Below are 25,929 nucleotides of genomic sequence, written 5' to 3' on the forward strand. Positions count from 1 at the left end.
TCTTTCTCTGTCTCTCTCAGTCTCTTTCTGTGATATTTTCAATAAAAGTCTTCTACAAAATATTATCTTCAAAAGATTTACACATCATGCAGGTAATATTACAAGCGAATAAGAATTTCTTCTACACATAAACTCTTTGTTTCTTTGGTTCACAGGTAAAGAAGAACTCAACTGTATTAACTCAGGCAAAATTGTTACTTATCCATCAGATGAAGTTCCTGAGAGCAGCTATTTGCAGTTCTGCAGTTCTTCCTGTTAAAATTGTGCTCCTTCTTTCAAATTTCTGGCCAGATGAATCATTCACATCTGTCCTCTTAAACTGGCCCATGAAAACAGTGAAGAAATTACTCACAAGCAAAACGCAAAACTGGAAGTGATTTTGTTCCTCTCTTCTTATTGCTACCCACTCTTATAATCGAACCGATTCTTACACATTAATTAAGTAAATACTACTTGGGAACCAAGATTCAATTTACAAGGGTTGGTTTGGCACGAACAATAGAGCTGCCAAGACTGAAGAGCCAGACAAACTGATACTACAAACGTTGAAAATGCTTATGATTTTTGTACCAGCAGAACATTTTCCAACCTAGGGCTTCAAATCACCCTTTACCACGGTGATGTCAAAAACACTTACTGCTCCAGTAGAGATCTGTGTTTCCTTTGCCAGAGACAATAAATCGTCAGCATCTCCTCCTGATACGCATCACTCCACCTGCTCTCCAGAGGCAATCTATGTCTCTCTTGCTTTGCCCTTCACCTAACAAGGTCACTTCTGAGTGATGATACAATTTATTGAAATAATTGTATAGGCATGCACAATTATTAGTGTCTACTTGTAGGTGGCTTTTGTGTATGTATTATCAAACTATAAGCAGTATTACTTAACAAACAACATATCCAAAACCTTAATTTCACAACTAGAGATCTCAATAAGCCCATGCCAAAGCAGATTTGGCTTCTTTGTTGATTTTAATTATAAAAGTATGCAGTATCCAGAAGATACAGGGTTAAGAAACAAATTTTAGTTTCACAGAAACCTCCTTTTCATTGGGCAATAGCTTAAGGAAATGGCCAATTGACTGAGTTCATCTCACATTTGCAAAGCCAATTTTTCTTCAGTTAATGAGAAAATAGTAACAAAAATACGTGGAAATATTTTCCCATCCTCATTTGCCTTTTTTAACCAGACTTCTTGGAATGCATTAAAACCTAATGCTCACACACATCTAGTGTGTATGAAGAACTATTCTTACCCAAGTCTTTTGTCAATTTTGCAGCAACCATGCAAGAATTGTGAAAATTGTTCCTCAAATTAGTCTGCGGTTTGGATAAAAAACGCTGCCTTTTAAAAGTCTGCTTAAAAATAGTGCACAGAGTCTGGCGTGGTAAATAGTGACTGGAGTCTTTGCCATGCATGTGCCAAGATCCCATGCAGGCACCGGCTCATGTGCCAGATGCTCCACTTTCCTTCTGGCTCCCTGCTTGAGGCCTGAGAAAGCAGTAGAAGACAGCCCAAAGCCTTGGGACTCTATGTCTGTGGGGGAGACCCAGAGGAGGCTCCTGGCTCCGGCCTGCGGATCGGCTCAGCTCTGGCCATTGCAGCCACTTGGGGAGTGAACCAATGGATGAAAGATCTTTCTTTACCTCTCCTCCTTTCTGTAAATGACTTTCCAATTGAAATAAATAAAATCTTAAAAAAAAACAAAAATTCACAGAGGTTGCATTTGCTCCAGGCTAATCAACTGGTAAATTTAAAATTGAGCCTTCATCAATAAAGCTGGGATGTGTCACATAAAGACACACACAAAAAATGTATGGTTGCAAATTTCAGTCATGACTTATTTTGTTTTCTTAATTATCAAATTAAGATACAGAGAAATTCAGAAGCACAATTTTGGATTAACTCTCCCAAGAAAAGTAAATGCGAACAGATGCCTTACATTGCATTCTTAGGCAAAACAAAGACAATGTAAGGCTAAAATCAGTCCACAGGGACTTCTACGCCCAATTAAATGAACATAAAAACACTGGAATGACTTCAGTTCAGGACTACAGTGATGGGGGTTTTTCCCTTTCTGCTTCAATATTTTAGTGAGCCCCTAGTCTCTTTCTACTCTTTTTCTTTTTTTCAGTGTAAAAGCAAATGAGCAAGAGGAGAGGAGAAAGAGGGAAAAGAAGTAACCCAGATTCCGCAGTTGAAGACATTATTTGTAATAGCCCATGCATACTTTTTAGTCCATCACCATTTCCTGGCATTGGCACCGCTCTGCTCTCCTCTCTGGTTTCTCCTTCTGCTCTCCAGGATTTATTTTCTTTTTTAGCAAGTTGAAGAAATAAACTAAATCCACTGGCCCTGCTTTGTATTCAGAAATGCCTGGGCTTCAGAAATATCTGGTGATTACTTACAAACTAAGAAGAATCTATTGATTATGAGTGATAGAGTGGAAATTCATCAATCAAGCTATGAAATATATTTGAATAAATGACAAAAAAGGAATTAACCACCAACAGCATGAGAACACAGGTGATAACATGGGTTTGGCACATTATCACATGATGCTTATAAGTCTGGGATGACTAAATGCTGTCTGTTAAATAGAGGGTGACAGGATATAATTATTCTACTGCAATATATTGTACACAAAACAAGGATGTTGGAATAAAGCAAAAAATGCAGGTCATTAATGATGACAAGGGCTGGACGCAGGCACAGCAGCTGTCAGTGTCCCAGGTGGGTGACCACACTGCCATAATCCTTATCTCGACGGAGGCTTCCAGAACGTGTACGCTAACGCAGCAGGATAAAACAACTTAAACTCTGCATACAGAAATAGACCTACAAAATCTCAACATCCTCAGCACCTTCGTAGTTTACGTCTTGGTAGGTTAAAATCACTAAATACTACGTAAGCAAAAGCTCTGATGTCAACACACTCCAAACTTTATCACTTATCGGCTGTTTCACTTGTATAATTTCCCTTGTCCGTAAGGGAGAACCTACTATTGATGAGGATTAAGTTGAAGAATGTAACATAGCCGGTATGCAGGACTTACGGGGTAGACTGCAGCTCTTTCCTGACTCAGGTTAACTCTTGAACAAACCGATCAAATCTAGACAGCAATTGCCTTCTGTTAGTAAACTTGTGACGCTCCTACAAAGTTTTGTGGGAAATAAACCAAGCTGTAAATAGTACAAATGCAAATTTTCATCCCGCACTTTAAAAAGATGCACCACTGATAGTGAGAGTCCAAAACGTATGGTTAACAAGAGATAACATGCCATCCTGTCTGAAAACTCAGGGCTTCAAGTGAGTCTATACGATGTCCGTTCCCATAACAACCCCACTGAGTAGTTACTATTTTCTTCAATACCCCGCCACTTTCTTTTTAACAAAATGGCCACCGCAACGCTGCTTGTGGGGTCGTCAATCCTGAAGACAGTTGTACACATATTTCCAAGTTTCTTACCATGTTTCCATGAATTTAAAAATTCAGTTACTATTCGTACTCTTCCTCAAAAAAATATTAAACATACCATCAACAGCCATTTCTCAGATACAATGGTTCACAAGCCCCTGCAGAGCCTCACCCATTTAGAAAACCTCTACTGTTTACAAGGGGAAAAAAAAAAAAACAGCATCTCTTGTAGCCACCAATCTTTATCTCTTAAAACAATGAAGCTGCTGAAAATAACTACAAAAATAGGGTCCGGATTTTCCAAAGCCAAGTTACTGGTTCTTTCTTCTCCCTCCTCTCCTCCCCACACTGCCATTGTGCGTCATTCTTATACTTGAGGTTTCGCAGATCTCACAAGATCAAACATAGCAAAGCACAAGACAGGGGGAGGTCAAGAGGCTTTTTCTAAGGTGAGAAATCAAAACAGATACCACTTTTGTCCCAAGAGAGAAAAATACACATTATTGAAACACGCGGGCGAACCTCAGCCCTTTAAATACTCTCATAATTTCAGGGATGGAAGAATTTCCTCCAGATAAAAAGGTTCTCAACTACACTGTCAAGTAAAAGGTAAAAAGGTACTAGCCTCCACTTGACTCCACTGAGTGGAGGCTAGTCCAGCCACTATGAAGTCAGCAGGCAGAGTGTTAAGACAACTGAAAATTGACCTACCATATGACCCGGCTATCCCACTCCTGATAGCATATCCAAAGAAAGTGAAATTTGCATATGACAAAGTGACCTTGTATAGCTAGCATGATCCGAAGTAGCGAACATGAAAACCCACATGCTCATCAAGAGATGCATGTACAAAGAAACTCAGGTGTATCTACTCCATGCAATACTACTCAGCCATTAAAAGAATAAAATTCTACCATTGACAACAAAATAATCCCAACTGGAGACCATTACACTCAGTGAAATAAACCAATCCCAAAAGGACAGATATGCTATGTTCTCTCAGACATAAGGCAACATTCACGTAAAACATAGAACAGATATATAGGTAAATATGTATATATATATATATATATATATATATATTTCTCATAGATGAACTGTACAATGGAGACAACCATACCCAGAATGCTGATACACTACAGTATGCTTTTCTACTCCTGAATAAAAGGAAGAATCCTAATGACACAGTTAAATATACCCTGGCAATATGATACTAGATTTTCTACCACTGCCTATACCACAATGTCATGATACACTTAAATTGCAGAATGTTGGACACATGCCTGTCGCTGAAAAACTTCATGATTGTTACAATACAGCGGGAAGTAGCGGAGGCAGGATGGGGAAGGGAAAATGGGAGGTGGAGCTGGGAATCTCTGTATCTATAAAATTGTATCATTTAAAACATTTTTTTAAAATTTTTTTAAGAAGAAGCACCTCCAGCCTGCATGTCCAGGCATGACTTTTTTGCCGTTTCCAGTATTCAACTAAGAAATGGAAATATGCTGTCTGGGGGGACACAGTTTGCTTTACATGATGAACTTCAGAAAAAGGTCCAAAAAACACTAATTGGATATTCACTACTGTAAGTGTAATATAGTTGACAATCCAGAACTAGACAGATTTTTAGATTTCTTTTTTTTTTTCCCCTCCACATACACCTCAATATTTGCTGAATAAAGTTAGTGAATCACTGTCCTGGAACAACGGCACACTTTCCTGCTTTCTCTGATCATATAAACCCTTCTTCTCCCCTTGCAAATGCTTACCTAAATACCTCGTCTGAAGTATTATTCCTTAATAACTCAAATACTAATTAATCTCTAGGACAGTCATTTGAAAATTAACTAGGCAAAGCGTTTGTGACATTTCATCTAATAATATGTAAATATTTCTTTATTTTACACTAAAGAAATGGTTTATTTTTTCCTGCTTGTGCTCTAATTCTAGCACATTAATAAAGCTACCAATTACTTAAAATTAAATAGCAGCGGAGTTTTCAAATACGCATGCATTCTCACGTGCACATATATATTCTGCTATATCTTACATGTTATGGATTATTTGTTACACATTCATGTATTACTAAGAATTAACATAAAGGCAAGTATTGCTTTATTTCTTCACATACAATATTCATGCCATACATACTGTCTACTAGCACAAATTTCAAGGCCATAAGGCAATGGAGAACTGAATTAGAAATCAGAATCCACCTTGGTTTATATTTCCATTAATTGAACTTTGCTTAATTCTGCTTTGGGATTATGGCTTCTGAGGTTTTATTTATTCCCCCTCTCAAGCATGTTATAATAAAGTCCTAAAAGGGAGGCAGTGTCTAGTCATCATGAAATTTTCAAAAACCACAAAATATATTTCTCTGGAAATAACAGTCTATCAACAATTTGTTATTTGCTGAAAAAAATTCAGAAAAGTCAGGAAAGCCTTTAAGTACTCTTACTTTCCAATACATCAAAAACATGGGCTCTAGTATACATAATTTTTAAATTACAACAAATTTCTATCTGTAATATTATAGACAATTACATCTTTCCTAATACCATGAATTAATCAATATTCCAAAATTTCAAAACAAGGTTTGTTTATCAAAGATTAGAAAAACTGCTTACTCTAAACATTTTCACTTAAGCTTTAAATATAATTGCATGAATACCCTTCCTATGCCATCAATTACATAAATTATCTTTTACCTTTTCTGGAAAAATTGAACGTAAAAACTAGATTTATAGGGTCTATGTGATGCTTTGTTACTTTTCTATATTGTATAATACCCCATCAAAGCAAAAGCACATATCCTTCCTTGCACTAACATTTCTCTACAGTAAAAGCATGCAACGCTGTATCTTCTAACAATTTCTTAAATATAAACATATAGCACATTAACTTTAGTGGCATGGCTGTGCAGAAATGCCTACTTCAATCCAGCTGAAACCCGCAACCTGAAGCTCAGGCCTTGCCCTGCTCTCTCCCCCGTCTCACTCCCCCGTCTCTAGTAATCACCACCGTATTTCTGCCTTCAGCATCACTGCGTTTAATAGCATTAACATTACTTTTAAGCAACACAGAGTACAAAGAACGGGTAAACTTTTTTTTCTTGGTAAAAAAACAGCAACAATAAGCTTAGTATGCCATGATTTGAAACTATCTTGGGGTATCTCATTAAAATAACTAATGTTCTCAGAGAGGCACACCCTGCGGAAGCCTAACCCTCCTAGATACAATGGAAGCAATGCAGAGGTAAGGAATACACTGTGGGATACAGCACTCATTGCAAGTGTTAGAGTCCGGGCCAGAGCTTCCCCCTCCCCCTCTACCCCCGGACATTAGGGTGCGAGCTAGTCAACCCCCAGAAAACAACAAAGAGTCTCGCTGGTAATGCAAAAAGCAAACAGAGTTTATTGTGCCAGCATGCTGGGGTCAGATCGTACTTGGGGCACGCAGACCAGCCATGCGGATCAGACCCCGACTTAACATTAGGCTGGAGATTATATACTCCGTTTTGGCTGTACCATATATCAAAGTCAACTCAAAAGTAACAAATTTAGGTGCAGTCTGTTCCGTTCTCACACTCATTATTTACATTCTCACACTTATTATTTACGGCTCATCCCATCCTGGCACCCTTATCTTTATGGCTCCTCCAGTCCCTGGGGCCGGGGAACTGTGCCCCTGCCTTCCTGCACCCAGGTTAGATGGTAGATAAGTTCACAGAGAAACAAGGGAGGCAGATTGATCGCTAAAGTGGAGCTTTCCCACAGTGCAGGCCCCTTCCGACCTAGTAAAGTAGTGGCTTCTCACCCCAAAGGGCCTAATGTCACCTAACATTAATATTCTTAACATTTTAACATACTAACATTATACCCATACTCTAACACAAGCAGACGCAAGAAGTATGCCTTCGCTTTCCACAACTCACACGCAAGGGATCTGTCTAAAAACGAACGGCTGTTTTCACTCAATTTTCACTAACATACCTGAAAAGATACTTTCAAAAACCCTGTCAGGGTTGTATTTTTGCAGGTTGATTTTGAACAAACAATTTTCCAATAGATCAGGGGATAAAATGACAAGTGGAATCAGTCTCTGCATAGATCAAACCGAGAGCTCAGGCTCTGGGAGAGAATAAATACCTGGGAACTACACAGTGAATTTGAGATAACTGTCATTGAAGTCTACAATGATGATGAAATAATCTGAAAACAGGGCTTTAAGGGAGAATTTTAGACTATAAATTCTGTGATTGTGCCACCAGTATTCTAAACCAGACTTGTGACATATCTACAAGTGAATGTGAGAGCTCGGGGACTTGGGAAATGTGATTTGCGACTGTGTGATAATCCCAGCGTCCAGATGGAACCCTCCCGTGTGTTTGGTTTTACAGATTAGAAACAACAAGCAGATTTAATAATTTAATATTGCCCAAGCTGATGATTCATCTTCTACCTCTGGTTATGTTTTATCCCCTTTGTCTAAGGAAGATGTGCAGGCTTTCAGTTTCTACACGTAGGTTCCTGTATAGTATCCATACACCCCCCAAAAGACTCAATCCACAAATAATTTTCTGACCCCAATATTTAAAACAATAAGTGACTCAAATTTATGTTTAATACATAATATTTATATATGAGATTTTCTTTCAGATACTTTACAATCAATCACTAGAAATCTGGATGCCCTTTAAATAGTTCACTAGAACTCCCATTTTTGTGTTGGCTGTTTCCATTTAATTTCATTGCCATAATTTTCTCAATTTGGTGCATGAGATTATAAACCACAACACTGAATTTTAAACTGCTATGCATTTTTTTGTAATTTGCATCACAATCAAAGCAGAATTCATCTAAAGTTTGGGCTAACTTTTATAATTCATGGTTAATAACACAATCCACTTGCTGGCATGACTCAGTCAATTTACCTATCCTTTCCAAGTCTGTTTTCTGTTTTCTTTAAAATAGGAATGATGGCATTTTAATAATGCGCTGTGTTAGAATCAGAACACATTGGCACGATGTGAGGCACAGTTGTTTTTCCATAGATCATGCTTATTTCCGACCACTGGTGATAACCATGATGACAGTGACACACACATTGATGTCCTTAGGACCATATTCTGAAACAACCTTGAGTTCTGCCTTCCAAAGCCGACATCACACAGTTCTGAATGCTTGCACTGTTTCACCATCAACATGATCGTTCTGGGGCACATCACAGCAGAGCCTTTCCTGACTTTCCCCATCTTTTTATTTTCCTGTTTTCAAAGAAAACCAAAGGTTGTTGCTTTCATGCCTTGTTAGAAGCTTTTGTTTTACAGGAACATTGTACCACTCCTAACTCACATTCTATTTTTAGTAAAATACTTGTGATAGGGGTGAAATATTAAGGGCTCAGGAATTTGTGGTTAATAGTTTTCATTCACGATATTTTTCTACATATAAGCAATGTTTAAAACATTCTTTCATTTCAATTGATCAAGAGTAAGAGGATCACTATTCTGGGAAATGTAGGGTGGAGAGAAAGATGGGTAATGCTGACTGACAGCTACGCGATTAAAATTAGCTAGGAGTAGGAGTTTCTGGGGGCCTACTGCACAGTAGGGTGACTATGGATAAGGATAATAGGCTGTCTGTTTTATAACAAAACAATAATAGCTAGAAGAAAAGGCTTCAGATGTTCCCACTATAAAAAATGATAAGTATTTGAGCAGATAGACATGTACATTTTTGACATTACATTGAAATAACAGACAGCTTTTACGTGTCAGTAAAAATGTTAAAATCATTACAAAAAAGAATAAGAGCATTCTAATGTAAGAATGAAATTATGATCAAGCCCTGATCTCTTGAGGTTTGTTAAAACCATTAAAAGTCTACAGGTCAGAGGCTGGACAAATGTTGCTTGTCATCGACTTAACTACAGGAAAAGAAGACAATAAAAGAAGGGTATTTGAACTCAATCAAAGAAATTGATTTTCATTTAACATTTGTCCACTGTTTGTTAGACCCAAATGGAAAAATCAATTTCAGTGTGACCCATTGGGAGAACAGTATATAAACATAAAAATACATTGATGTATCTACACATCTCTGCATAGTTAATGACAGGGGACAGTAGTACTCCCTGGTAACCATATTTACATTCCTTTACAGTTGTGACGCATGACAGCAAAATCCAATCTGTCAAAAGCACAAAGGAAATGATCTGATATCATATACCCCTACCTCTTTTTTACTTGAAAGAAGAAAAATCAGTAACAGACAAGCCTTTCAAATATTGAGAAATGGAACAAAATTTAAATATCCATACTGATCACTTAAATCTGTATACAACTTACATTCTTCCATACGTAGGTTTTAGATTTATGGTAAACTTAACAGTAGCAAAACACACATAACAGATTTAGAAACAGTATCATAAGCATAATAGATTTGGAAACATAATATTATTACAGTCATGCAAACAGAACACTGTGAGGAATAGATGCCATTTTACAGCTCTATGTTAACTTGTAAATTATTGATATTAATTAAGGATGGCCTCATGAAATGTTTAATTACTAAATACAAACTATTAAATAAAATTGTACTAGAAAGGCACGATTTCATTTAAACATAACTGTAAACAAATGAAACTCTTTTATCTGCAGCAAGTCTGCCTTGCTGACAGTTCTAGCCAAGCCTGGTCTTTGACAGGTGATCTGCTGGAACCTGGATCCTGATTTGCTCATGTCCATCAGGCAGTAATGGGAAAGTTCTATCCAGCTCAGGCCGAATTAGCCAAAACACCAGATAAAATTCAGAGACACCTACCTTTGTGACTATTCATTTTTCAATACACAACTGTGCACACTAAAGATCTGAGACGTTAGGAAGTCTGTGCTTCCTTGAAGCGAATAAATAAACCCGAGTCCACTGCCCCTCTGCGCTGTGTGCCTCCCCATGTTCTAGCCAAGAGCTCCCGGAACTGCTGCATTCTGCCCTCGTCCTGTAACCCAGCACGCCAACTCATGTTCCAACCTTGGAAAGAACCTCAAAATTCCTGGGATATATGCGATTTCATTCCTTTTGAGCCTGTAACCATAGTTTTCTTTCCAGGAAACAGAACCTAGTTAAGGGTCTAATTACAGTTTAGGAAGAGGCTGAATCACACTACTTCTAAGATCTTATGTGATGAAAAAAAATAAATCTTACTCTATGTAGCTCATGAATTTTCTACAACCCTCATTGCCATTTATAAATATTAATTTGGGGACTGGCTTATGGCATGAAGGTTAAAACACTCTCTGGCATGGTCGTAGTCCATACTGGAGTGCCCAAGTTTTAAGCCTCCAGTTTTCTCCCAATTCCAGCTTCCTAGAAGAAGAAATGCTGGTCATGAGATGTGTCACCCACAAGGAAGATGAGGATTATGTGCCCAACTTCTGGTTTGGCTTGGCTCATGGCTCACTGGTATTGTGAAGATTTGAGGAATGAACCGTCAGGTGGACGGTGTCTGCCTCTCTATACCTTTCAAAATGAGTGAATGATTAACACTAAATATTATATATGGGACCAACACCGGTGTAGCAAGCTAAGCCTCCTCCTGGAAAACAAACATCCCATAATGCATGCATGAGTGGAACAGTCATGGGCAAAACGAAAAGGGATTAAAAGCAGAATGCAAAACTCATTCCGAGTTCCACTCTTCATTTTCAGGTGCTCAGGGCTTCAGCAATGGAACACAAAATCTTAAATCATGATGTATGGCTCATTATTTAAATAAATGTTTTCCTATTGCCTGGAAGATTTTCAGACATTGGGATTTTTCTCATCCATCTCTTTTTTTCATCTTTTTCTTTTGCACCTCCTACTTCCTGAATTCCCCTCCCTTTACTCCATATTTCGTTCAATAATCTGACATTTCCTTCTTAGTGAAGTATTTTTATGCTGATAAACATGAAAGTACTATTATTCAGAGATACTGCTGCTGCGAGATCTAGACATCCCATTTGGATTTATAGTTACTGCCTGTCTTTCCTAACAGCCTTACAGCAGCTGTCAAAAGCTGAAGACTTAAACATTAACCTAGGCAAATATTTGACAGACGTCAATGAAAATATATAAGAAACACTGACACTTATCTCTCCTAAATTTCCTATCTCATAACGGAGCACCTAATGCCAGAGCATGGACAGTGCATTAAGGGCTTGACTTGAGCGCTAAGAACTCAGATTTAAAACTCTCAGTAATTAATTAGGATTAATGACTGAAGTCAGTCCCTGTTCCCCAATGTTACGCTTCCTCACATCTTGTCAATCCCTCACTCCATCGCCCTCACTTGCTCCTCTCGGGCTGTGAAAACCCTAGGTCAGAAACATTGATCCTATTATCTGCTGCTTTTGTATCTGAGATTAACAAAACAGACATTAGCAAATTTACAACCTACAGCTCAGACAGCTGCCCTACTTTAAGCACTTAACGGAAAAAGAACTAATCTAGTTAAGAGCATAAAACTAGTTCATCAATCTGGCTCCTGAGGACAGGGAAAGGGGCCACACCTCTCCCGGAGAACAAGAACTGAATTAAATCGTCAGCCTTCGTCCCCCTGTCGAGAGGAGCCAGCACTTCTGCACACTGGACTGACGAGACACTCAGAGGCCACAGACACACATAACCTCGCACCACCGATCATTACGTAAGACTTCAAATGACGTAAAAATACACGATTGGTCTGGGACAAACGCAGATCGCCCAAAAACCCTAGTCACTGACAACTCTACTTGAATCAAAGATCAAATCTGTCAGAGAAATGCAATGGTAGTCAAAAAAAAAAAGAGGGGGGTATATAATCTGACAAATAAAATTAATAAACATTGCAAGCCTTCATCCACTCAGTTTGAATTTAAGTAACTTGATTACATCATGCTTTTATAACTGAAAAATATTTAATACATTTAGTTGTAACTTAAAATTACAAAAATTACAAATTTAGCTACCTATAAGAAATATACTTATGCATCGGCACCCTCAGGTTTATTTATATAGAAAATAATTCGAACTTGTAAAATTTCAAAATTATTTTAACTTTCTCAGTATGTTATTTCCTGGGAAGAGCTAGGAGGGTAAACAAATAACAATAATAACAAAATTAAAATTCTACAAAGTGATATATATATTATAAATCAGTGGGACCTAATGCATATATTCATCATTAACTCAATTTTATTCCTAATTATAATAAAACTAAGAAGAGCTGAAAACCAACGTCTCATGCATATAATATTATAAGGTAATGTTACTTTGGTGGAAAAGGACAGGCCTTAAAATATTAAAATCTTGACCCTGCTCACTGAGTTATGAGAACTGCAGTTGTGTGCTTAAGTCTACTGGAACTCAACTTAAATCTATCCAATGAAGAAAAGAGCCAATGGGGGAGGGGCAAGAGACATATCACTACAATCTGAAAGCCCTCCATGAGGAATACAGTTAAATCAAGTTACCCTCAGATAATGTAGTGACAATAGAGCATCCAAGTGGAAAATTCATATGAGCTCTCTAGACACGCAAGTGGAATTCAGCAGAGAGGCGAGAAGAATGGCCAAGAGTGATGAGCCTGATGATGCCAAGAAAGCCGTGAAAGTCCCAGTTCTCTCCAGAGAAAAAATGAGAGGTGAGAAATTCAGAACAGTCCAACCTTAGGAATCAAGCAAAACTGAAAGCTAGAGGTCATAGAAACAAAAAAGTTAGCCAAAGGTCATTTGACGGCAACCTCTCTTTAGAGCTCTTACCTATATATCATGTATGTTATCACACCATTTTTATTTTTGCTGAATCATGTTTCAGATTTATTAACTCTGTCCTACCACTGGGAGTGCCTGTGTGCCTTGAAACATCATTAGGGTAGCTGGAAGGAAAGCAACTACAGTGAATTCATAATAACTACTTGTCTAAAAACTCATTAAAGCTCAGGGGTTAGCCATGGCCGAAAAATTGATTTTATTTCAATTTGATTAAAATGAAACCTCTAATTTTGACCCAAAACAAAACAAAAAAAATAATAATACTATACAAGATGATGAAAAGTATGTGTGTATGAAAATATATATAATATTTGCCAGTATAATATTTTCAGCACACTAACCTGGGTGTTCAGAAGCATTATGAAAAACCTAAAGCTTAGGAAAATATAAACATCATTTTCCCACTGTTTTTAGTGGGAAAAGCTCTTCAAGGACAGAGATATTAAAATCAGAGAATAAAATTATTTTTGAAATAAGCAAGATTTGCAGTCTATTCTAATCCCACTTTTTAAAAATTATGAAGGGAAGACAAGAAATGTCTTACAATCTTTCAAAATTAAAGAAGAATTAAAGTTTAATCCAAATTGAGAAAAAACAAAATGGCAGGTAAATATGCTGTTTCTGAAGGTTATATTTTATATCTTAAAATCATGCCAGCTTCAAATTTCTGAAATGCTAGAGGTTGCAATGTGATTCAAATTAGAATTAAAAGAAAATAGATAGATTATATGAGGCAATTTTAAAGAGGGATTTCATTGTGATTATAAGAATTTATTAGGGCCTGGCGGCTTGGCCTAGCGAATGAGGTCCTTGCCTTGAATGTGTCAGGATCCCATATGGGCATCGGTTCTGATCCCAGCAGCTCCACGTCCCATCCAGTTCCCTGCTTGGGGCCTGGGAAAGCAGTCAAGGACAGCCCAATGTTTTGGGACCCTGCACCATGTGGGAGACCTGGAGAAGTTCCTGGCTCCTGGCTCCTGATCGGCACTGTACAAGCCGTTGCACTCGCTTGGGGAGTGAATCATCGGACAGAAGATATTCCTCTCTTTCTCCTCCTCTCTGTACATCTGCCTTTCCAATAAAAATAAATAAATCTTAAAAAAAAAAGAATATATTATATGGGCTGGCACTGTGGAGTAGCAGCAAAGCCATCTCCTGCCACACAGAATCTCACATGAGTGTTGGTTCATATCCCAGCTGCTCCATTGCTAATCCAGCTTAGGAAACCATCAAAAGACAGCGCATGTTCCCTGCCGCCGGCACCCATATGGGGGAGCCAAAGAAGCTTCTGTCTTCCGACTTTGGACCAGCCCAACTTCAGAGACTGTGGAAATCTGGGAAGTGAGCCAGCAGGTAGAAGATCTCTGCCTCTCCCCTCTGTCTCTCTATAATTTATAAAAATCCAAATGTTTTACTTATAAACCTTAAGATGTTACATTTAGTAAAAATTTCAAAAGATGATTTTCCTTAATAGTATATATTTGTATAATGGGTTTATACATTTTTAAGAATAAGGCGAGAATTAAGAGCATTTGACCCACACCAATTTTGTTAATTTGAGTTATAAAGATTTCTTTCAAAAATATATTTTTTATTATTATTTTTATTGGAAAGGTGGATTTACAGAGAAGAGGAGAGACAGAGAGGAAGATCTTCCTTCCGATGGTTCACTCCCCAAGTGACTACAGTGGCCAGTGCTGCACCGATCCGAAGCCAGGAGCCAGGAGCTCTTCCAGGTCTCCCACGCAGGTGCAGAGTCCCAAGGCCTTGGGCCAGCCTCAACTGCTTTCCCAGGCCACAAGCAGGGAGCTGGATGGCACCATGACAGCACAGTTTGTTAAAGATCAAGAACTTAAATCTGCACAGAGACACCATGAAAATACTAGAGGAACACATAAGAAGCACTCTACAAGACACAGACCTGGGCAAAGACTTCTTAGAAAAGTTACCAAAACCACAGGTGGTTAAAGAAAAAAAATGGGATTACATAAAACTAAGAAGCTTCTTTACAAGAACGGAATGACACAGTGAAGAAGCAACTAACAGAATGGGAGGAATCTTTGCAAAATGCTCAACAGATAGGGCACTAATATCCAAAATGTACAAAAAATTTAAGGAACTCAACAGCAAACAAACAGCCCTGTTGAGAAATGGATGAAAGACATGGGCAGACATTTTTCAAAAGAAAAAAAATTCAAATGGCTAATAGACCAAAAATAAAAAATGGTCAAGCTCCCTTGCTCTTAGGGAAATGCAAATAAAGCCACAGTGATGTTCCATCTAACTCCAGCGAGAATGCCCTGTACACAGATACCAACAAGCAACACCTGCTGATGAGGATGTGAGGGAAAGGGGACAATACTCCCTGTTGATGGGAGCGTGTACTAGTGAAGCCACTACAATGGACATCAGTACAGAGTGTTCAAACAACTGATAATTGATCTACCATACAACCCAACCACATCCCACTCCTGGAAATACATCCCAAGGAAATAAAATCTACACACGAGAGAGTGTGACCTGCAGTCCTGTATCGATAGCAGTACAATTCACAATAGCAAAGACATGAAGAAAACCCAGATGCCCATCAACAGATGAATGTGTAAGAAAACTGTGATACATTTACTCTGGAATACTACTCAGTCATAAAAAAAAAAGAGGGAAATCCTGGCATTTGCAACAAAATGGTCCCAACTAGAAACCATCACGCTTAGTGAAATAAGCCACTTCTTAAAGATAAATATCATGTTCGTTCCGATACAAGACAGCCATCAGGCATTCTTGCAACTATAACAAAGGGACTATACTGGTGTGACAATTTGAGGAATAATAGTGGGAGGGAAACATAGGGACGCAGGGAAAGCAGCGAGAGGGCAGATCCTCTTTACCTCCACAGCTTTATTATACATAATTTTATTATTATAATTTCTATAAAGAAAGACAAATCTAGCTATGTGTCCTCCTGTACTGTGAACCCTACCTTGAACTCCAGGTTCATTTGCCCAAATAAAACTCTCTAATCAAGATACATACATACATACATAAGTTTGCTGTTGGTTTATCTCCCTACTATGTAAAATTTTTTTTACCATTATTTCATAACGTACTCCTCCATTGCAAAACAGTTACTGGGGCCAGAGCTTCATTGGTCATTTTCTTGACTGCGTTAAAATACAGGTGGAGTGACTGGTACCACGAAGGCTTAGTGAGCACACTCCACGGTGTTTGGCACCACCAGCAAATCTCCCAGCAACACATGTTTCAGAACAATATGACTCTGCTCCTACTAAGGTAAACAGGATGTTACAGTATTTCAAGGCTACCCTGGGAAGTGAAGTCAAGAGACAACAAAGACACTAGTGTAATAAAAGGGAGGAAAAGCTTGATGTTCCTGTTTCCCAATAACGCCCTGCGATGAACAGCCTAGAAAATCATAGTAAATGTCAAGGAATAAAAGGTAGTCAGCATGGAGTTTCAAAACATTGTGATATTTCTATTTTTTTCCATCTTAGAATCTAAAAAATGGAAAAAGGATGAAAGTACGAAAGGACTTCTGTATACAAACGCTTCCACTAAAGGGGTTTTCTTAGAGTCTTTAAATTCATCACACAGTTTGGCTATATGATAAAAAATATTTAGATGAAATCTAAAAACTAAAGCTTAAGAATGTTTAAAGGCTGACTTATCTATTAAAAGGGGAGGAGAGAGAGAGACAGACGTGTCATCTACTCGTTCACACTCCCAAATGGCCGCAACAGCCAGGACCTCCATCCGGGTTGTCCAGGTGCGTGTCAGGAACCCCAGTGTCGTCATCTGCTACCTGCGAGGCGCTTCAGCAGGAAGCTGTCCTGAACACAGAGCAGTCAGGACTGGAACTAGCAACACTGCCATGGGGTATGCACATCCCACGTGGAAGCTTAACCAGGCAGCACCAACTCCACCACTGTAGTCATTTTTTAAATGGTGACTTTTGAAGAAAAAATTATATTGTACCACCTAGATTGACAATAAAAATAATATCTTACAAACTGTTTTTAAAAAGAATGCAACCTTTAGCATCATTCTAGGCACACTCTTTATTGTCAAATCATAGGACTGGGGGTTTCCGGTTTCTCTGAAAGATGTACAGCGGTTTACACTTTGCAAATGTGTCGGGGAACACAAAGGCAGTGTGATATCACACATCTGCCCTCAAAAGTCCTGCAAGCAGGAAGGTGAAGTGGTTTACCAGTGCCAGGTGACACTCTGTAAGTACTGTGGCACTCTGAGTGCTTCATGGGAGGGGTAGACTAATGAGAAGGCTGCCAGTGAACGGGCCTGGCCAGCACAGAATCCAGGAGCAGCACCAACAGGCATAAACATATATCAAGGACTATGGAGAGACCCAAGAAGTAGAGGCTACATCATCCACCGTGGCTGTAATCTGACTTTTTGGGGCCTTTTCAATGACCTTATGCTATCTATACCTTCACATGCGCTGTGTTCCATTGTAAACTTTTAAATACTAGACAGCGAAGACTGTCCCGTCACAGCACACATTTCCTGCAAGGGCAGCCATTGTTAAACTTATCAACAATGGGCACTTGTGCACCACATGTGACACAGTCCTCTCCAAAAAAGCACGTTTAGTTTAGCTGAAAACTCACCCTGTACCGATGTGGCCCATGTCAACGGTGGTGCAGACCCTGCCACCCACTGCACCTGCCCCCAGGCCTCAGCTGCCCAGCTCCTTCCTGTTCGGGACTCCCGTCTAAACATGCAGGGGTCATGGTCATGCAGCTAGTTCATCTGTGAGGGAATCTAAATTTTATGAATGGTTAGCATTTATATCTCCATAGATCCTTTATTATCTGCCACGCTCTGCTGCTTTTACCAGGCTAATATTTTCAACAATTCTATTATACTTTTTTTTTTGAGTTTTTGAGTATACAATTTTGAGTTTTTTATAATGTACAAAATGAAAATGCAACAAATTCTTGACTTTTTTTTTTTTGAGGATGAAGATAGGTATTAAAGCGGAGTGGGGACAATGTCCAAATAAAGAACATTTCTACTCATTTTGTTAACATAGAACTCTTATCACTTCAATACCTTCCATTGTAGGTGTGAAACAATTCTAAAAAGGCAACACATTAAAGTCTGTGTATACGAAGAAAAACTCTTTAAAAACAAATATTGGATGTGGCTCACAGGGGTTACTGGGTTACTGGGTGACCTCAGTCTACAAACTGACGCCCGCCTCCCAGTGCCCCAGGAAGGCTCTGAAGGTGAACATACCCTCCACCACAGCCCCGCATCTCCACGGAGATTTAATTGGTTTATGGAACAACTCCAAAACTGGTGCTCTGCTTTCTTCTTTCTTTGCCTTTCTATTTCTCTTTTCCAATAATAATAATAAAAAAAAAGGACAAACGCATGGTAATGCATCATTTATAAATTACCTTGTTATTGCAAAAAAACACACAAAACACTGCTTTGAAAACCAAACAAACTCCTGCTGCGGACTGGGGCACGTTTGATGGAGGCCCTTCAAAAGAGTCCGTGGCTTAATGGAGGTTGTTTGCATGGGGACTTGGATCTGTACCTGCTGTCCCCTGTCACTCCCCGGAAACTTGGCGGCAGATGTTGCAGCGTTAAGTTGTCTCTGAAGTAGCTTTCTGTCCCAGTCTCCCCACCGCCACGGAGTCAAACTACATTAGATCTCTTATTTATGCCTAAGGCAAGTTTGGGAGCGCAGCTGTGTCCACCCCCCAGCTCCTACCTTTGGTGTTTTAGGCCTCCGGGCAGCGAGTGGGAGACCAAAACGGTGCAGCCTCTCTCAACTGCCTCTGCTGATAATCCGGCGCTCGCTGCGGGCCAGGGAGGCTGCTGCCGCCACTGCCAGCAGATGTCGGCGACAACCTGCGCGACGCGCACCTGCACGCACCGCGCCCTGAAACATTCATGACTCCAAGGACCCGCGCGCCACCATCAAAGCTCGGCCGGACCGGCCAGCGCGGCGCAGAGGCGGCGGGAGGGAGTCGCCGAGCCGGGGAGCCCTGGCGTGGCTTTGATACTTTATGCCTCAACTTCAATTCCTTGATCAAGGACTTCAATTCAGCGGTGAATTCTTCCCCGAACGAGCCCCGTGCGGGCCATAAAAGGACAACATTTGGCTGGAAATCCACCGTGACGGGACTTGCAGGGGAAACGTGCGTGACTCGCGGTTTAGTTCTGGGTACACCGATCTGTTTATTAAACTAAACTCTCAAGAGGCAGGTTCTGCAGTCAACAATTTATAAATAAATGACAAGATTGTTTTCCAAGGTGGAAAACATGCTGTCGGCTACACAGAGGTGGTGTTCCTGGGAACCATTAGACTCAGCCTGAAAACAATTTCCTTTCACAGTCTCTCCGGCAACATCAAGCTTGCTTTTTCTGGTTGTTGTACGGTTTTTTTTTTTCTTTCTTTCTTTGTTTTTTTTTTTTTTAGGATTGTATTAGTTCCTTTAAAATTAAGATATAAGAAAAACATCTCATTTGTTTCTTGACAATCTGCACTCATTTCCAACAATCAGAAAAAAAAATTCTCAAATCTGCCTAATTTCTACTATGTAAACACACTCGCACACATCTTTATCAACCCAAGAACAACAAAAATGCCCAGAAAACGTATTTATTAATTTATATGCTGATAAGAATGTTTATTTTTAAAAGAATTGGCCATAATAGCCAATAACATCTGTTCCAATGAATTATTTGCTATGTGTAAATAAACCTTTCTATTGGAAATCAGTGTATCTAATCTACACTGATACATTGCTATTTACAAGTTGCCCAATACATAATGGGAAAAATTTACTGGGAATATAGATTTGTAGGTATAAAAATGATAAGCATTTTCAAAGGAAAATGAGCATCCTATACATAGATACGTAGTATGAAATACATATGTATGAAATATTTCATGAGTTAGTCTGAGGTCAAAGCTTAATTTAAGCAAATGTAATTAAATTATAAGAATGATTTCATCCTATCTCATACTATGGAACTTGGATAAGTTGAACACAGTACCCAAAACTGACAAAAGAACATCAATGACTATATACTGGCTTACCCCAAATTATCTCTGTTTCTCTCTCTCTCTCACTCACACACACACACAAACACAATAACATACACAACACAGACATTGAAATAAACTTCCCCTTTCTGTAAGACAGGCGTTAGGTTGAGCAAGCTATTTTTAAAAAAACAACCATATACATCAAGGACACTATAGTTTTGGCTTCTTCAGTAGGTTAAATTTAAATTTTCTCTCTTCCATGTACTGTTATAAAACAAGTAGTCATATCTATATAAAGTACGTTGGTAAAAATCGTAAGGTTGAATGGGTTTAATTTTTCAGGATTTAATTGTCCACAGAAAGTAGAAAGCAATAGTAATCTATGGTCTGATTCTCAAAAACAGATGAAGAATTACCTACACAAAGCATCACATTTAATGTCATGCACCAAAATTAGCTTTGCCAAATAGACACTAATTCCCTGACACACTTCTTGTCTGAGGGTTAGCATCTCATAATATGTAAATAACTGTATGTTCCCTAAGTGAAAAATGCTCTAAAGCAAAAACTAAATGAAAATACCCGTGGAATTTAAATTTTTAATTTCTGGGGGAAAATGATATTTTAAAAATATAAATAAAATATGTGCGATGTGGAGTCAGTCTGGTAACCCAATAATCTAATTCTGCACCTACAAGTGCTGACATGCCTTACCAGTGCAGCACAGTTCTTGAACCAACTGCTCCACTTCCGATCCAGCTCTGTTCATGACCTAGAAAAGCAGTGGAAGATGGCCCAAGCCCTGGGACCCTACAACTATATGGGAGACCAGAAGCTCCTAGATCCTAGTTTCAGATCAGTCATCTCAGTCCCAGCTGTTGAGGCTATTTAGGGAAGGAATCAACAGACAAAGATCATTTTCCTTCCTCCCTTTCCAATAAAAAAATAAATATTTATAAGATATATGTGGCACATAAGTCATAGTACAGATTTTGTCATGTATCATGCCAAGTAATTATTTGTTTTTATTTTTGCATAAAAACATGTCGTATTTAAGTTACTATAGAGCCTTTTAAATGAAATCTACAGAAACATTGATGATGGTTAAATGTCTTATGATTGGTACAGATTATTCTGGGTAAAAGTATTATGAGACTACTATGGTTGATTTCATAAAGAAGGCTGTTTACTGTGCTTCTGAGAGATGAATAGGAACATTGAAGGTTTCATTCATTCAAAAGTAGTCAACAGAAACATGTAAGACATGTGGAAACTGGTACAAGAAATTGGCAAAGCAGAAAGTAAAAGCACAGTACGTGTAACTGTTTAAGGAGACACAAGAAGGGCACAAACAAGGGAGAGGAAGCAAACAGCGCAAGTGCAGAAGAAGCATTCTAGAGAACAGGAACCCGAAGCAAGATAACGACTTCCTAAAACCAAAATGTAAACATGCCAAAAAATGCTGAGGAGTATACAGAAAGCTGATTCACCAAAGTACTGGAATGACCCCAACTGCGTAATTTCATCATGTAATCTTTGTACAAGCACAATTACAGGTAAGTATGTGCATGGCATGGGACATTAATATTGGAATTAACGCTGTCAAATAAAGATCCCACAGATGATGAGAAGTTCATATAAGTTCAGATGTTCTTAACATTCACATATTCGGTCAAACATGGGAAATGGAAAGACAGCAAGAAACAGACGGCCCAGATTTATCAAGTTGTCAGAAAGGAAAAGGTTATATTCTGACAACTATTGATGACATAAAATTGCAATCGACAAATATTAAATATTTTGAAGGGACACTAGCAAGAAACACAGCAGCAAGGGAACAAGCGTACTTGACTGCTATAACCAATTTTGTGTGGTTGGTTTAACTGTATGGATAGACATACAAGTATATTAAATTCAGCAAGAACTTTCACAAACATTAATATCCCTGTGAATACTGTGGTTTACTGAGGTTGTTCTTGGGTAGGGTTCCTGCCTTTCTGAGAGGAACACTGACTAACTATGGAGTGTTACCTGTAGGGGAAGGTCTCTCACGGTTTGCCACACTGAGGTGGTAAAGTAGTTTAAAGTAAGTTTAAAAAGTTTGCAGGTGACAAAATGTTGGAAGTGGTAAAGCTAAAAAGGACAGATATGATATGTTCCATTTCTGATGCAGCTCCTGACTCAAGGCCTAGGAAAAGCATCAAGAGACAAAGTGTTTACGTTGCTGCCGCCCACATGGGAAACCCAGTGAAGCTCCGACCGACTCCTGCTTCAGTGCTGGCATTGTGGCTTACTTGGAGACTGAACCAGCGGGTGGAAGATTGCTTGCTCGCTCACACAGGCTCTCTCTCTCTCTTATCTCTCATTGTCTTTCAAAATAAATAATAACTAAATCCTTAAAAATAAAATTAACATACTGCATCAGAAACACACAATATTATACTATATATTTCATGAAATTATCAATTCAATGAACCAACAACTGATGTTTAATAAACTTAAAGTCTTGCATTTAAGTAAAAACAGGCCAAAAGTAAACAAATAATTCATATAGGTGTAAAGCAGAAAAAGTGAGATTTCAGTCAGCTTCACAAAAAATCCTTGAAATATCAAGTTTTGTCTTAAGTTTCTCTCCAAATGCATTTGCAGTCAAAACCTACACAGGACTAGTTTAGCAAAATAATTCAATAATGTGTTAGGGGATTCTTCATTACATAATATATATCACCTTCCTAAAATGAAATTCTGAATTTTGAAAAAAAATCTGACCTTAACAGATAGAAAAGCAAGGCTCTGGAATTATCTTACAAGAAAGTATGACTAAGTTGCTTCTCAAAAAACAGCAAAGGAAATCTTGGTCAACATACGAAGGTGGAAGTATATTTATGAATTACATAAAAGTTAACCTAATTTACTGAGGCATATGTGGAATAATCTAGCACTGTAATTAAGAAAGATGCTAAACATATCTGCCCCATACATTAGGAAATAAATCGCTGAACAAATGCTAATAAAGCACCATTTACAAAACCAAGTATGTCCATGAATCTAACTTCAAAGATTTCTTCTTTTCTATTTTCAACCAACCTTTCTGGTTTTAATCTCTAAACCCTCGATTTTAATCTCTAATCACCTCAGATTCTGTACCTGGCTGCCTCGATGTCTTTGCTCATGACAGCTCTATAGAAACACTCATTTGGCTTACTTCAACCTACTGCAAACCCACCTATTTTTTCAAAGATGGAAGGACTGTATTTTTAACAGGCTTTCTTTAATCCCTCCATGGTGAGTTCACCTCTTCCTCTGCCCACTGGCAACTTCTCAGATCACACTACAGATTATTGCTCTTTGTGTTCAAATTTTAGATGGAAAGACAAAGATTACAGTTCTGGCCAACGCTTCCATAGTACCTGACATCATGATTTGTTGCAAAATTTAGAATTCAAGTACTGAACGGAATCAAAATTAGTAGGAATGATAAAAGACCAAACACTGAATTTTAATAATAAAGAAATATACAAAGCATGAGCAAGAACATAGTGACTGCTTTTGCTGCCTATATATCCTTCATGACTACTAGCCCAGTACCCAGAACTTAATAAAGTGAAAATGATTGAACAAGTTGGTGAGTGTCTACCTTCGGGGAAAGAAAACTAATTTTAAAATACACGAGGTAAAAGTGCAGCATGCTAGGAGAAAGAGTTGTCATATATTGTTTGCAAACAACACCACATTAAACCTGAACTTAAATAGAACAAATTTCATTTTATTAGAATGTTCTACTAAGAACCACAGCAATCTGAAGACAAAACAGACTTCTTTATAAATTAAATAGTTCTCACTTCCAGTAATCCTAACAAATGGCAAATGATCTGCTGGAGAAACTACAGAAATACTATTTTAAGTCAAATTTCCTACACAGCTAAAGTCAGGACATTTTTTCTTTCAGTTATCCCCACTTAACAGAAGTGAACTGTTAAGACTTGTGGCCAGTGGCACTCAGGTTCTCAAGTGTCCTCGCTGAATCCCACTGCTACTGAACACTACAGCAAACCTGTAGCAATAAGCCTCCCTCCCCTGGACCGTTAGAACTCGGTGCATCTGACTAAAAAGATGTATGTGCTTATTAAAGCATGGATAAAAATGCCCGTCTGTCTTAGGACACACTTGAACATAGAGGGACATGAAACTGTGGCTTCAAGATCACAGTATAAAACAGATAATGGGAAAAAATAAATAATGATTAATCAGGCACTCTATGGACTAAGAATTAAGACTAGAGAATAATAATTCTTTATCTAATAAGGGCTTTATAAAATTATCTTTGACCAAGGTTTTCATTTCTTACGTAGTATGACACAAGCAGTCAACTCTTTCTTAACCGGGGAAATGTACAAACCTCATCTCCTTCCTGAGGTCGCATCAGGGAAACACGATCGTATTGTCGCCGCAGCAAGGCCCACAGTGCATCAAGACGACCCTAGAGGGAAAAACAAAACTGTAAATTCAGGGGAACGTTCAACCTCTACTTACAGAATCAACAAAGAGGGGAAAAAAAAAGGTTAAGTGTCATTGGTACAATTTTATTCACAAACAATAAATAAATAAAAAATAAACAAAAAAATTTGAGTGGCTCTCAGCATTGAGAAAGTACTCTTTTGCTAGAGTACAAATGTTTGCTCTCCCTGGAATGGGAGGATTATAAATAGTCACTGTTGCTTTAGGAGCTGTAAATTACACACGTTGAACAAATACCTTAATTGGCGTGTACCACTTTGTTTGTGGAGGCTGGTAGGTGGGTTTGGGCCTGGGTGGTCTAGGCCTGATGGGTTCCTCTGACTCTTCAGGAAGTGTCACCACAGCATTTTTGGCTTTCTCGAGCCTCGCACCTTCCTCAGTAGATCCTTTATCACCCCAACGCACCTTTAAAACAAAAACAGCAACGTTGATGTCAAACCCAAGCATCCTAGAGGAACAAGCTCCTGCTGGGGAGATGGTTGGTTCACCATCTCAGAGTCATTTGCATAGGTATACCAACTGCCAGATCTTGTTCTGAGAATATTTAGCAGGTTTATCAACTATTCTCGTTACATTTAATAATAACAGCCTGGGAGTGGTGCTGTGGCACAACAAGTTAAACTTTTATCTGCATCACTATCATCCTGTGTGAATGCTGAGTTGAGTTCTCAATTATTCCACTTCCAATCAAGCTCCCTTCTAATGTGTCTGGGAAAGCAGTAGAAGATGGTGCAAGTACCTGGGCCCCAGCCCCCATGCTGAAAACCCAGACGGAGCTCCCAGCTTTGGCCTGGCACAGCTGGAGAAGACACCAGCAGATGGAAAATGTCAGCCACACCCATGTCCTATCTCTCTAATGCTGCTTATCAGATAAACCTTTATTAAAAATCAGTTTGAGTCTAGAAAGAAAATCCTTTGAAACAATCTGGAGTCAATGAAGCAATCACCTCTCCAAAGTTTCAAACCAGGTGTCTATCTGTGGTTTACATAGGCAAAAGCTGACAGCATGCAATTTTCTTATCTACTAGTGGGTAATTCCCCTTGCTAGTTATAATACCTAATTGCATTTACTAATAATTTAGGAGAATAGCTTTAATCACAATGTCTAAAGTTTTTATTAATTTACTTGCATCTATTGTAAAGGCAGAGA

General features: G+C 38.6%; 1 protein-coding gene across 1 annotated transcript in view; it reads right to left on the reverse strand.

The window, feature by feature from the left end:
* ANTXR2 (ANTXR cell adhesion molecule 2) overlaps positions 1-25,929 on the reverse strand; it is a 131,470-nt gene that overhangs the window by 31,659 nt on the left and 73,882 nt on the right. Inside the window, exons 15-16 of the mRNA XM_040966519.1 lie at positions 25,017-25,184; positions 24,661-24,741 (exon numbers count right to left, since the gene is read on the reverse strand). Of these exons, the coding sequence (XP_040822453.1) occupies positions 24,661-24,741; positions 25,017-25,184 (249 nt within the window). The remainder of the gene's footprint in view (positions 1-24,660; positions 24,742-25,016; positions 25,185-25,929) is intronic.

The sequence above is a fragment of the Ochotona curzoniae genome, unplaced genomic scaffold, assembly GCF_017591425.1.
Source record: "Ochotona curzoniae isolate NIBS_2020 unplaced genomic scaffold, NIBS_Ocur_1.0 scaffold_4506, whole genome shotgun sequence".
NCBI classification, from domain to species: Eukaryota; Metazoa; Chordata; class Mammalia; order Lagomorpha; family Ochotonidae; genus Ochotona; species Ochotona curzoniae.